At 34.0% G+C, this 15,536-nt stretch overlaps 1 protein-coding gene across 2 annotated transcripts; it reads left to right on the plus strand.

Annotated features, from left to right (window-relative positions):
• The first annotated feature begins 1,558 nt into the window (after positions 1–1,558).
• On the plus strand, positions 1,559–12,357 carry LOC127091595 (protein RETARDED ROOT GROWTH-LIKE). 2 transcript variants are annotated; one of them, XM_051030282.1, is made up of 7 exons: positions 1,560–2,020; positions 2,384–2,492; positions 5,939–6,101; positions 10,232–10,380; positions 10,481–10,632; positions 11,631–11,745; positions 11,827–12,357. In XM_051030282.1, the coding sequence occupies exons 1-7, from the start codon at positions 1,632–1,634 to the stop codon at positions 11,962–11,964; spliced, it is 1,215 nt and encodes a 404-aa protein (XP_050886239.1). In that variant the 5' UTR covers positions 1,560–1,631; the 3' UTR covers positions 11,965–12,357. The 2 variants fall into 2 exon arrangements, with proteins under 2 accessions (XP_050886240.1, XP_050886239.1); XM_051030283.1 differs by lacking the exons at positions 11,631–11,745; positions 11,827–12,357 and adding an exon at positions 10,793–10,976 and having other exon boundaries at positions 1,559–2,020.
• Positions 12,358–15,536: the final 3,179 nt, after the last annotated feature.

Here is a 15,536-nt window from a genome sequence, read left to right on the forward strand (position 1 = left end):
TAGTTCAATTAAATTAAACTAACCCCACATACACACTAAGTTAATTAATACAATTATTTAATTATATCTCATATCAACTAAATAATTAATTAACACACCAAAATTAATTAATATAATCAATTATTATACTACCTAACAACCAATTAATTAATTAACACTCCACATAATTAAAATAAAATATAATAATAGTATAATAAATAAATACTAAAATTGGGTTGTTACAATGTCTATCTTCGTCAAACTGGTTCTCCGAAGTGAAGATAATCCAGACCTAGAAACCAACTCTCCATGTGTTGTGGAAGAGTTTGTGGAACCCTCGATGTCAGCTTCAGCCCGTGTCCAACAACCTTTAACTCTTTTTTCAAACCACTCTCCTAGAAATAATTAAAATACATATTATAAAACACAATATAAAAAATTCAAATATTATTCAATGTCAAATACACGTCGTTTACTTACCTCACCGAACTATAAATATCGAGCAACATGATGATCATACTTTACCAAAAGAGACATATTGTACGACCATCCTGGAAAGTCAATTGGCTTTGCTGCGGATGCAGATTCACCAATATGCCCTTCCTCACCAACCAACATCGATGGAACACCCCGTCCTAAACCAAAATCTGGAATCCTACCGTCCTTGCCTCGTGCTCAAGTCACTATAAATATTAAAAGAAAAATACAAAAAACAAACGAACCGAAACACTTCTTATAAAGTTCCGGTGTGAAAAACAAATCACATATTCGAAACACTTTTGAGAAAACTTTTGGTGAAAATAATGAAAAATCAGAGGACTTTTGTGAAGAGCTCTAGTGCAAAATTTGAAAATTAGAAATCTTTTGTGAAGAGTTTCAGTGAACCGGAGAAAACCAGAACACTTGCTAAATGCGTTCCGGCATGTGAAATGTGAATCGAAAGACTTCTAAAATGAGTTTCGATTTGCAGCGATGAAATGTGTGTTTCCAGAAGACTTGAAGCAAAAGTGAAGTAAAAATGAAAATTTTAGAAGTATAGCTTATTTATATAAGGGTATTTTGGTCTAAAAAATTATAATGTAGGGGTAGAGGGATAATTGACGAGGTATGGGGTAAAAAAATTTTTAATGGATTTTTTTAGTTTTTAAACCCATATCCACTCAATTATTCAACTCAATTCACTTTTTTAGATTTCTTTTAGGTGAATTTGACCGTATTTTATGGGATCACCCAACCCACATACACCCTACCAAGACATCTATTATGCCTTGAAAAATAGAATAATAATAAAATAAATAATTAACGTTATAAATAAATAATTAATCACCATCATTCGTTTATATTATTTTATAGATTTTTAAAATAAAATTCAAACTTCTTTTAATATCCGACGTCTATATTTAATTTACGGTGTAAAATCCTTTAAATTTTCAATATATTTCAATTAAACACATAAATAATTTATAATTTAAGATATTTTAATTTGAAAAGTGGCATATAATTTGTTACGGAGAAAGTAAAAGAAAAACAAAGTGAAACATAAGACGCTTGGCGTGAAAAGTAATAAATAAAAATTAATAAGAAAGGGTTGAGAAGTGAAAGTGTTGGATCATCTTCTTCCCATGTTTGTGTGATTGAAACAAGAGAAAAAGATGTTGCGGAGTTTAGACACCACTCACCTCACTCACCTCACCCTCAGAACTACCTTACTCCTTCGTTCATTCCTCTCGTCTCCTTCTTCTTTTTCTTCTCATTCCTCTCCCGCTTTCAAAACAATCACTACTCTCTCACAATCAAAATCTTACTCTTTTCCTTCACTTTCTTCAACAAAACAACATGCATCTTCCTTCACCCTGCCTCTTTTTCGCTCATCCGTTATACGCTGCGTTTCTTCATTTCCTACACTTCACTTGAACGATGCCGTTTCTTGCTCCGAACTTGATGCTCATGCTCATGCTCATGCTGATTCTACTCATGATGGAACCTTCGATCAGGATACCAAAGCTGCCATTCCTGTTAGAGCTTTCTTCTTCTCTACCAGGTACATAATATCAATTTTCATTGTTTTTCTGTCTTTTCTCATTCTCTTAATTTCAATTTCAAATTCTCAACAATCAGAAAATACCAGGAATTTTCAATTAGGTTTTCAGGTTGGATTTTGATTTCCATATTTCAACTTTATGTTGCTGTCATTAGATTTGTAAAATGTTATTGAACTAGACAAGAGTTACTTCAAATAAATATTTTACTCTCCTTCCAAATTCCTCTCTCCAAACTCAACAAGGGATAGGGCAAGTATTGCAGAGTTTTCAAAACCAGATAGTTAAACGTTTTTATCTGCACAAATGCTTTCAGTCTTATATACATGTTGACTTTATGTATCTCACTTTCATTTTGGATCTAGTGTTGATTTAAAAACCTTGGTGGAGCAGAACAAACCAAACTTTGTCACACCATCATCACGAATGACCAATTATGTAGTTCTCAAGTTTGGCAATCTTGGCGATTCCAAGGTAAGTCTCTATTGAGCTATCCTACTGTATATACCCCATGTTCTTCCATGTTTTCGTTATTTTATATTATTTTGTTAGAAAGTGTGAATAAGAAAGTCGTTCCTTGACCAATATTGTCTATCTAATAATCATGTCATTCCCATTTGACTTTAACCTTATAGAACATTCATGAAATGTGTTTGCTACCTTATCTTCTCTCCAAGACTGTCAAGATCGAGTTTAGGACCAAGATCGGGAGGAGGGGTAGCAAGACTGCCCGTCGCAATATCACAACTAGGAGAGGAATATTTCAGCCAAGTCCAGAAATATAACTAATCAAAGCTTAAACAAAAAAACAACCAAGTCCACAAAGAAAAATACTTAAAGCCTAGATCAATTCACAAATGCCAATTAGTCATATCATCCTCATAATATCCATCCATCTTCGTTAATCTCAGTCTCTCCTCCATCAATTCTGTTATCACCTCTATCATCACCTCCTCCTTCGTTGTTACTTTCTATAACTTTAGGGAGATCCAACGCATCTATAGGTGCAACCGATGTCGCACTAGTTCCAATCTCTTCAATACAAATCAAATCAAATCATCATCTGGAAAAACCACAACCACACAACTGACACCTACTTTTTCTTCCTAAGTTGAATATCACCAATCATCATCAGGAAATTATCGCGTGTTTTGTTTTTTGTTTTCTCCTTTCAGCCTTCTTGTTGCCAAATCTTGCAATTGTCATTATAAACAAGAATTCATTCATATTCTTTTGCTTAAACTGATTTATTTTCTTGGTATGGACCTAAACAAATTAAATATTAAATTGAAATGCGTAACACGTAGTAGGTATAAAAATTAAATATACCAGTGAGTGAATTTGAAAACATACCATCTCAAATGCACTCAAACTCCTCTCACAATCAGAAGAACAATAAGTCAAGCTCAACACACGGATGCCCAAGTTTTGCAACTTTTGGTGTGCATCACCGTAAGATTCCCACCTGAGTTGGTGTCTTATTTGCCGAGCTATTTCATTATCAAAGACCACGTTGAGCCCTCCCACATCTTGTTTTTTCCTTGTAGCGTTTTTTGGCACATTTGTGTCTTATTCTAGTCCCAAAACTTGCATTTGATTTCTTGTGGAAGGAGGCTTACTGCTAGTACTGATCATCTATCCCAAAACAAAAAACAGAGACAGGCAATTTAGATGCCAAAACGGAAAACAGAGGTCAAAAACGAAAAACACGAGACAAAAAAAAGTAACAATCAACTTGCCAAAAACAGAAAAACAGATGACAAAAGAGACAGAAAAAGCCTTTCACAAAAAACAGAGACAAAATGAACAAAAACGAAGATGGCTTCGAAAAATAGAAAACAGAGCCTTACTGCGTGATTGAGAGTGGGACTGAGAGATCTCACTGTTTTGCCTTGCGTGCGACTGGCAGAGAGTGAGAGGTAGGGGTTTGCATGGCTGAGAGAGAGGCAGAGATGGTTGTGAGAGATGGTGAAAGTCGAGACAGAGAGATGGTGCAAGGTTGTGTTAGACTCTTTAGTTACTGTAACTGTTATTAAATTATTATTAGGATTGATTAGTGGAAAATTATTATATTATTAGGGACAATTAAGTTTTATTAATACTGTGAGCTTAGGTTTAGAATAAATAGGGGAGGATAGGGAATAGTCAAGGGTTGTGGAGTTTGATAGGGAAAAGGGGCCATTTTGGCATTGGGAGGTGCAAATCCTCGAAGTTCTGCGATTTAATCTGTAACTCAAAGGGGTTTTCCCTATTTTCTTTTATATATTAGTTGGTTTCTATCAACCGGTATCATAGCACTTCTGATCCGGGAGAGGAAATAAAAAAAAAAACAGAGAATGGAGTTATCATTAAAAATGGAAGTAATATTTGACATTTTTGATGAAGTGTTCAAAGAAATTAGAGATTGGAGAAGAGAACTCAAAGAGGTACGACTAGACATACCAATCTTTGAACGAAGAGATGTTGTTGGATGGGTGGTCAAGGTTGAGAAATATTTTGATGCAAGAGGTGTATGTAAAGAAGAAGATAAAATACCAAAAGTTTCCCAGTGGATGAGTGGTAGAGCCGTCACATGGTACAAATTATGGATTTCAGACAATCCAAGATCCACTTGGAGAAATTTTAAAGATGCAATTCTCAAGAAATTTGGGTCAAAAAGTGATTCTATGGGGAATGAAGAATCATATGATAGGCCATTATCGGGATGGTTAGACCAATAACCTCCATTGTCAAAACCATCAAACATCGGCACGACCATGTTTCTTGATATTCCTAAGATAAAGTCTAGGAATAAGAAAGTTCCACTATCAGTATCACCATCGCCCCAACAACCATTCACTAGAGGACTGATGCAGCAAGCAAATTTGATCTAGGAGGAATTTTTCATATTTCATGTACTACTCAATTCTTTTCCTTCAAGTTATGGGATCCATGGGGATACATATTTCCTACTGTGTTTTATTTCACCTTGAGGACAAGGTGGATCTTTAGGGGAGTATTGTTAGACTTTTCATTTACTAGCAGTTATCTTTTTAAGTAACAATTATTAATTATTATTAGGATTGATTAGTGGAAAGTTATTATATTATTAGGGACAATTAAGTTTTATTAATACTGTGAGTTTAGGTTTAGAATGAATAGGGGAAGATAGGGAATAGTCAAGGATTGTGGAGTTTGATAGGAAAAGGGCCATTTTGGTATTGGGAGGTGCAGATCCTCGATGTTTTGCGATTTAATCTTTAATTCAAAGGGGTTTTTCCCTATTTTCTTTTATATATCAGTTGGTTTCTATCAGGATACAGGAAAAAGTAATATATTATTAGGTTTTTTTCCTCAAGGCTGTGCACGGACCGATTAGGTTCTTGCTAAAAGTGCACAATAGCTTACCGAATTGTTTGATTTCATGATCAAGGAATTATTTGTTCTGGTCTTGCTTCGATCTTAGACAAGTATTGAAATTGTTCGCGATTCAGAATGCAGGGGGTGACTGAGATCCCAAACTCGTGCGGTCTTGCAAGTTAACTTGCAATCTTGATAATATTGCTTCTCTCGTTTATTGGTGTTTATGATATGCTTTTTTTCTACTTTAGTTGTTTGTTGTCATGGTTTTAAGTTACTCCTTTAACCTGAATACAATCAAAAAAAGCTTAGAATCATCATTCTAACAAACATATTTTCCAAAATTGGTCAATAAAGTCAAATAGAATGATTTCAAAATTATAGTTCACTGTCTTCACATTATAAGTTATAACCATTTCTTCTTTCATTTTCTTAACCTTTCACAAGCTATTATGTCTGTGAAAAGGTTTTATCCACGGGATGATTTAATGAATTGTCCGCCTTCTGCTTTCTCGACTGTTAAATATATATTTGGAGTCTTAGATCTGTTGATACTAACTGCTAAGTGCTTTTTGTTTCAGGGTCCTGGTTCTTCTTTCTTGAATGGAACAAATGGCTGTTACATGGTAGTTTTTCAGTATGGCTCCATTGTATTGTTTAATGTCTGCGAACACGAGGTTGATGGCTATTTGAAAATTGTTAGGAAACATGCATCTGGTTTGCTTCCTGAAATGAGAAAGGATGGTGAGTTCTTGTATCTAATATGAAGTTTTTTTTTTGGTGATTGGGACGGGCTAAAGCCCCCAAAACAAATAAAAAAAACTAGAAACCTCTTGGAAAACTAACATCTCAAGCATCAACAAAAACATTCAAAATGAACTGTGGAGAACAATAAAAAACTGACTACCACCATGTAAGGATAACCGAACTTAGCCATTCCAACCACAGCTTTTTTAGCTTCTCGTAACACATGATACCAAGAAAGGTGACCTCCTTTCACCTGGAAGGCTTCTCGTAAGTGGCCTCCTTTTATCTGGAAGGCTTATCATAAGTGGCCTCCTTTCATCTGGAAGGCTTGGACATCTACGATCATAGAGCTACATAGACGTGTGTTCACACAGTCAGCAATAATAAGCTGGATAGGAACCTTGGATATCTCTGATCAAAGAGCTGCATAGACGCGCGTTCACACATCCAGTAGTAATAAGCTGAATAGGAACCTTTAAATCCGGCTGAATCATGATCTTCTTGAAGCCTCTATTCTAAACAAGCTTCAGCCCTGGCAAGATAGCCCAGATTTGCATCTAAAGTTCTTAACCATACTTTGTCAAGGTTATCATTTTATAAATTTCAAAATCTTAAAGAAAACAGGATTTATAAATGTAGAAGGATTAAACTAATGATAGCGTAATAACATTGATGTAAAGGGAGATTGGTGCTATAAAGTGGCTGCCTAATATTCACTGTGGATTTATAATTTACTGGTGATATCCTTATCTCATATATGCAATTGGTTGATTCGATGACAACTTGAATCTTCGAGCTTGTAGTCAAACAGTTGCAACTCCTAACACAACACTATATAATAGGTTTTTAGGTTCAAATATGGATTAGTTTTGGTTTAGCCCCGCCCCAAGCAGATTACAAAACATTAGCCACATTGTCCATTGGCTTCAATGGCTTGGGCTGAGCTTTGCAACTTATCCATTTTCGCATTGATGGGTATTATTGGTATACAGCTGCAGTCTGCACATTTACTGTGTGCACATAATTGCTGTTGTGGGGTGAATTTTTCCAATCTGATTTTTACTGTACACAAATTAAATGCTTTTTATTTGTTTGTTTGTTTAGAAGCTGCCGCTCAGTTATTATGAATATGGGTCGTTCTTGATGGACAAATAGTTTAGTATATGGAATGGAAAACATTATTTGTCTTGAAAAGCTTCATGGATTACTCAAATCCTTATTCCCATTCGTAGCTCATTTTTTGAATCAAGTTATTTTCCATTTTTAATAAACTAGTAAGTTACCTAAGACAGTTCATTGGCCCTGAAGGCAAGTAATTTATTTGTGTGCATGTTGTTTAAACTCTTTCCCTTGATATGTCTTGTATTGTGTTTGTTACTCTATGGAAACTGATCTGTTGTTATATGAATGCACTGTCTGCCTGAGTTTGTTAGACTAACTTTGCGATTTTGATATTGACAGAGCTAAAATTTTGGGGGTATTGTGCTGCTATTTTGTGCATATGGTCTGTTTAACACTTGCATATCATGTAGACCTTTTTTTGGGACTTGAAGCTTTCTCCACTAATGTTTTCACCTTTATTTATTATTTTTATTTTCTTATGGAGGATTCTTTCCCTCCAATTGGAAATTCTATGTCTTAACAAAATTCTGTTATTTGTAAAACTGAAGTTGGGAAAGTTGAATAATTTTGAAAAAGGATTAAATGGTAGTTTATTTTAATGATTATGAGGTAAACTTTGTTCTTTGACGAGGATAGGAAGGGATGCTCTACGGTTGTTCAATAAAGCATCTAAGTGTTCTAAGTTAAAATATTGTTAAGAAAATGCTGGACAACTTTGTTATAAAATAGATCATGCACTTTATTTTAGTGGTCCAAACTAAAAGGTCATGGTTCTTAACTTCTTATTATTGGTCTTTTCACTTATCTCAAATGATGAGACTACTCTTCATTTTGGGAGCTTTTGATTTGCCAAAAAGTGAGGTACTGGACTAAACAAAAGTAGTTGTTCCTTGTTTGATTTAAACATCAAAGAAAAAAAAGCATAAAGTAATCTACGTATACACGTTTACCTTTATATTGTATAATGATAATGTATTGAGATTATGAAATATGTCAAGATTAATATTGTTTCATAAAAGCGTTTAAAACATCAATCTTGATGCACCTCTACGACATATCAAATGGGTTTAAAATTTTAAAAAGATGATCTATATGACATAAATCCAACTGTGAGTTTTATATAATACATGTGTAACACTACTCAAGTGCTACAAATGTAAATTAATATCACTTTTATTTTTCGTCCATGGTCTACCAAACAAGACACAAGACAAAGAGTTGGGCTGTGACTCAAATTTTTGTCCTTTGCTGCTCTACTTTTCTTGTACTGTGGTGGTGTATCAAATGCATCCCAAGAGAACTTATTATATAGCAGTATTGTTGTAGTATTCTGCCAAACCCAATATTACACTGGAACAACTATCGTGTTATCCTTTTCTTGATTGTTGTGTTGCCATTGCTTATAATTCCTGTTGAAATGCTTCACATTTGTGATTCCTATTTTCGAACTGTATAAAGTATCCTCATTTGTTAAGCGCCTGTTACAAATTTCAATGGCATTTTGGTTGTATGAAGTGTGTCTCAAAACTGAAGAAAGAATCATCCGGAAAGCTTTATTTTCATTATGCATATTGATCAAAATACATTTTTGCAGATCTTGTACTGTTTATTTCTGTGTGATTGTTTTATGGTTATCTATGAATCTAGCAAGAAAAGTGGGGCTTTCTTTTCCACTTTTTGGAGTGTCCTAACTCTCCTCTTTCTTGGAGCTTCAACCTTTTTAAAAGGATATGGTCGCTTTCCTCTAGGTTTTTTTGCTGTAAGGACTTTTTTATGAGTAGCTCCTTCATTCCTTGAATAGAAACAATTCTCTTAATATTTTATCCGGACTATGGCACTTAATAAAATTTAATGTTCCCTCTAAGGTCAATATTTTATTTGGACTATGGCACTTAATAAAATTTTCATTAATGCATCTTTTGCAGGGTTTTATTAGGCTAGATAAGCCTCTTGTATGTGATACATATGTACCTCACCTCTTTTTGCAGGTTTAGAGTCTTAGGTCCTTAGACCAATCATTGATGATTTGTTTTAGTGTTTTGGTAGAAACGGACTAAATTTTTGTTGAGACATGCAATTTAGTGTATACAATTGGAGCTGAACTTTTATTTTTCTAATGAGGTTTCTTTGCCCATTACTATGTTTTAGACAAGACTGGTTGCTTAGTATGTATTGGTTTTTCCTAGAACATGGGCTCTATTGATTATTGTTAAGAGTCCCACATCGGACAATATATGGCCTGGACATGAGTTTATAAATGGGGGCAATCCTCACTCTACCAACCGGTTTTGTAGGGTTGAGTTAGGCCCGATCACATTTCTTAACATGATATCAGAGCCTCGTTGAAGATCCGGTGGGCCACCTATTATGGTTTCCGCTATCGGACCACCCACCATTTATTTCCACGCTCCAGATATTCAGTCCTGGGCGTGAGGGGGTGTGTTAAGAGTCCCACATCGGACAATATATGGCCTGAACATGAGTTTATAAATGGGGGCAATCCTCACTCTATCAACCGGTTTTGTAGGGTTGAGTTATGCCCAATCACACTTCTCAACAGTTATCTTGTTAACCGACAATATAAGGGATTTGGAATCTTTGCTTAAGTATGTTTTCTCTTTTCTTGGACTGTGGTTCTCAATGGTTTTGCGCACTACTGTGCATCAGGATATACACCCATCTTCGATGTAAAAACTTGTAGGCCTTATGCAAGTATTTTTTCTTGTGATGTAGCTTTGTTGTGATCCAATCCAAGTGATGAAGGAAATGAGCAATATCATTTTTTTGGGGGGAATTTTACATCTATATGTGCGACAGCAGTCAAATATTTTCACTTTTCCTTTAAAATCATGAGATTTGGACTTATAGTTTTATAGATATGCCATTGCCATCTGATTGTGATTACTTTATTTATTGATTTTAGCTAATGTTTCCATTATCTCAGAATGTTTGATAGGTTAACATGGTTTTACACTATTTAATTTTTCTCTGTTTTGAGAATTTAGAGTATGAAGTTAGAGAAAAATCAGCTTTAAGCACATGGATGCTAGGAGGACTAGATTACATAATGTTACAATACTTGGACGTTGATGGAATTCGAACTATTGGCAGTGTACTAGGTCAAAGTATTGCTCTTGATTACTATGGCCGGCAGGTATCTTCTGCATATTAGGATTCTTTGATATTTTTTGATATACCACATACTGTTGATGTTCCTCTTAGGATTTAACAGTCTCCTTCGACTTGTATTCTAGGTTGACGGAATGGTTGCAGAATTTACAGACATAAATCGTGAGATGGAAGCGACTGGAAAGTTCAAGATGCAAAGGAAAAAACTTTTCCAGTTGGTTGGCAAGGCAAATTCAAATCTTGCTGATGTGATTCTAAAGCTTGGACTATTTGAGAGGTAATAATTCTGTTGGTGGTAACTCATTGTGTTGGTTGTCTTATGGGAACAGATTGTCTCCCGTTTAAAAAAAGTTCAGTGAAATCTCATCACTTGATTTCTTTCAAGTACATATACAAAAATTAATTAAAAAATTATTGAATGGTGTTGAGTTTCACAGGACCCTCTCCAGTAAAAAATTCACCGGAGGCAATCCATACCCGTTGTCTTAGAGTGTTGAAGTTGAAAAGAGCAATTATACTTTGTTGCCAGTTTCAGAATATTTTCGATGACTTGTGTAGTTTGAATTTTCCAAATGTATTCTTAAAAAAATAAAATTTTATTAAGGGTAATATTATAATATACACATTTCTTTTATTTTTATTTTTTCTTACTTATTTGTTACACACATAGCCCCAACTTCAGTGTTTGGTTGATACTGAAAACATGTTTACTTTTAGTTTTACACATGTATAATCGAATGTGCAGTTAACATGATTTCCAGGACTTGTCAATATGTCATTCTCTAATTTTCCATTGTTTTAATAAAGCTGGAGGTTGTGTGCGCCCTAAAGGTACATTAGAATATTCCAATTTCCAAGAGAAAACTTGAATCAACAACACTTTTCCACGGCAATCCCTAGTCTTGCAACTGCCATGACCGTGCTTGCTTACCTCTGTAGCTATGTTTTATTGTTGTGATTTTCATTGACGTCTTCCAATAATTTTCTCCTCCCAAATGCCCACACAATCACATTGAAACCCTATCTTGTGTGAATGAGTCAGTGAATTATACTGTGTGGTAGAACAGGGTAGATACAGAGTACAGTCTTGTACATGAAAAAGTAAATATGATTAAAAAAAATGTAAAATAATGTGTGTATTCACTCACTCTTAGGTTGTATCATATTAATAATTGTATTCACTCACTCTTAAGTTGGATCATATTAATTATTATACAATTGGACTTGACAATATATGTTTCTTTTAACTTAGAAAGTTTTAAATGGTGTTTGCAGATCAGACATCGCATGGAAAGATGCCAAATACGGTCAGATATGGGAGTATCTCCGGGATGAATTTGAGTTAACTCAGAGATTTGCAAGTCTTGATTTCAAGTTGAAATTTGTGGAGGTTTATAACTTCATTCTCTATCCGGACATCTCTATGACTCGTATCTTTTTGTTCATAACTTTTTGCCTTTTTATTTTGCAGCACAATATCCGATTTCTACAAGAAATTCTTCAAAACAGGAAATCCGATTTCCTAGAGTGGCTCATTATTGCATTGATTGGTGCTGAAATTCTGCTGTCTCTATATGACATTGTTCAACGGTCTGCAATGAGTCTTTAGCAGCAATTGGTGCGAAAAAGTAAAGCCCACATGTCAAAGAACAAATCAGGAGAGGATAAGAGATATCAATGAACAACCATAACAAAACATGAATCAAGTGATCAAACGGTTTTATTTATATTGATGCAGCTTTGGTGCACAAAATTTCATATTTATTTTCTCTTTCCGGTGGCATGTACGACCAGCTTGGTGTTGTAGCCTAACAGAACTTTGTGCTACTCATCAAGATGTTGCCAATGCATTCAAATATCTCTTGTAAATAGCAATTTGAAACCATTTGAACTCGGTTCTTTACTAGTTAGTTTGTATAACTTACTATATATGCAGTATAAAACTATACTGACATGTTTTTTTGAATAAAAAATCATCTGCCTATTCATTCTATTGCATCAATCAATTGTTTTGTTTAATTTTGAGAACTATGCTAATTTTGATGACCTATTTATCTTGATCCTCTGCGTTGTCTTTCCATCTAAATCCAGACCAAATGCAGATTGCTGAGATTTGCCTGCATTGATATTTTAAAATCCAATGGATCTGGGAATGATGTTGAATTATATCAATACTAGGGGTATTTGTGATACGGTTTGGATCGATTTTGAAGTAAAAATTCATCCGATTTAAAAGTGAATTTATTTGCTGTTCGGTTTTTGATGATTGATTAAAAAAATTTGATTCAATTTCACCTAAGTTTAATCTGGAACAATTTTTAGATATTCAAGTTACAAATTATATATTTTTATTAAGATTATAAAAATGCTAATAAATAATAAATTTAATATTATATATAACATACTAAAAATTAATAAGGTTTAAACAGTTAAAATAATAAAAATAAATAGATTAAACTAAATTAACAAATAGTATTAAAAAATAAATATTATGAAATAATAAATTAATTAACACAATATATCATATTAATAATAAATAAATAAATATAAAAAGATATACATGTGATTAGTTCAGTTTGAAACGGTTTTAAAAAATCAATTCAAAATTCAATCCAAATCCAATCCGATTTTAGGGATTTTTACAAAATGACATCTAAACATATTTAATTATTAATATTCAATTTTATGTGATTTTTGATGTTTTAGAACAATTTACAGTTTTTATTTAAATACGTTTAAATTTAAACATCCCTAATTAATATAGATGCAACATGCACAAACTTAAAGGTACATTTAATATGCAAACTCACTAATTTGGTGTTTCATAGGTGGTCGATTTTCTGGTTCTTCATTCATTTTGTGAAAGAAGCTCCTTAATTTCTTTGGTTGAGTGGCTCATTGTTGTAAGAGGAAATAAAACATCAAACTATTAACTTTCTCAATAAACTAACTACTCGCGATCCCATGCAAAAAGTCTGATGGAATAAAGGTTATAAGATATAGGTTTTCACAACCAACTACTAAGTAATGAAAAATTCTTTGCACATTGTAATTTGTTGAGGCCCAGGGTTGAAAACCTTGAATATCCCTAAGGACGGTGGTTTTTCACGAGTATGATGAGAGCTCATTTAGACTAAGAGACTCTTTGACACTCATGCAGTCATGCTAGTATAGTATTCTTGCAAGCTTACGCTATAAGGGGATACTGGGGCGTTCCTTTACCCGTGTGATTGTGAGGTTTATTTATATCATTCTATGTTGGATTCATAAACTATTAGTTGGAGGGTCCAGATTTTCCACACACGAGAGGTTAGACTAATAAAGTGATGATGATCACTCATCCCCTAAAATGAAACATTTTATGAGATCAGTAGATTTGAACATATAGGTCGAAGGATTGAAAAATCCACTAAAGTGATTCGGCATGGCAATTTCAGTGGAGATGTGACCGGATGTACCTGGCCGCCTTATCCGCTCTAAATTATGTGATTGCTCTTTTTACTCTTAGTGGTGAATAGCCACCTTTTTGAAACACAAAAATGTTCTTCCTAAATTTGAAAATATACTTTCGTATACACCTTAAACACACTACATCTATTTATAAGTAAACCATCCACTCCAATTAGACAAAAGTTACTCCGAAGATGTATTTATGTAAAATTTACAAAAATATACTCCTGTAATCTTTATATAGTAGGATTTAACATTTTTAAAAAATCATATATTATAGGTCATTTACAGTCAGCACACTATCATATAATAAATTTGTTATCAATTAAAACATACACTAACGTAATTCAATTAAAATGCCATTTATTAGAATGAATTCAGAATCCAAAATCAAACATCATTGTTGACACGTTACAAATCATAATACAAATATTATCAATATAGAAGTAAAAAAGAATTACTGGTATATCTGAGCCCATGTTTCTACTCTGTCTCCTGAACTACAAGACATTCCGTGTCTCAGATAGAACAACCCATTTAGTGACCACCCTCTCTATAACCGCTCCCATATCCGAAATACGACGACATAAAGGTAACACATTAGTGACATGATCTTCCATTTTCTGCTCCTCCTCCAATATATACTAATGAGATGACCTAGGTGGATCCCCGTGAGCATCTGGTGTCATGTAAAGATGTGACATTGTGAAGTACCATTTGATTTAGCTGAATGTACTACTCGATGACTTAGGAGCTTACACCATTCATGCTTTCTCTAGTACCAGATGATTATAAAAATCATCAAACATCATAGCAACATCTCAATAGACAACATCAGAAGGACCAAACATAAATGGGTCTATTGGAATACCCCACTAGAACTCGAACGGCACATGACTTGCTCATGCATATGTGGGTAAATACAACGTGAACCATAAATTGTCCTTCTTCTTCTTCTCATTCTCCTTCTCATTCTCCTTCTCATTCTTCTTCTTCTTCTTCTTCTTCTTCTTATGTTTTTTGTGGTTTTGGTGTTTCTGCAGGTGTCCTCGATTTGGAGAGCTCTAGCCTCGACTCATGGTGGTTTTCTATGCTTTTTCATTATTGTAGTTTTGTTGTTCATTCCTTTTTGGTGGTTGAGAGTAGTTTTTTCTTGTTGTTTGTTGTTCTTCTCTTTTCTGTTTGTTTTGGCTACGGGGTTGGTACTTCTCGTACCTTTCTCCCGGGGTCACCGTGTACTTTGGCATTAGTGCCTTGCTTTCCCTTTGTTTTTTTATATATTTATTTCGTTTTCCTATCAATTTTTTTATCTGTAGGCTATTGAATAGCTAGAGGAATGTTTTATTTCGTCCTTGCTTGGCATCTATTTTCTTCTTTGGGGGATAATGTAATAATAATATTGGGACATTGATTTCTTTTACTTCATTTTATCTCCCCCTTCTGCTAGTTGTTTGGTCAAGTCATTCAAATGTGTTTGCATTTGTTTGTGGCTTGCTTCTAATGCACTTTGAGAATAAAATTCTCCTCTTTTTCCTCCTCTTCTAACGCCTCTATCAGCTATAACACGACACTCATATTGGACTATTTTCACAATCAACTATTTTACCTCCGAATCAAACTTTATTCTCATAACACCTTTAATTGAGACATCAAATGAAAATCTTGTATATCATCTAAGTTCTTGAGTAAAGTATTGTAACTGTACCAAATCATCAAGATAATATGATGGGT

Source organism: Lathyrus oleraceus, chromosome 6, assembly GCF_024323335.1.
Source record: "Lathyrus oleraceus cultivar Zhongwan6 chromosome 6, CAAS_Psat_ZW6_1.0, whole genome shotgun sequence".
In the NCBI taxonomy this organism is placed as follows: domain Eukaryota; kingdom Viridiplantae; phylum Streptophyta; class Magnoliopsida; order Fabales; family Fabaceae; genus Lathyrus; species Lathyrus oleraceus.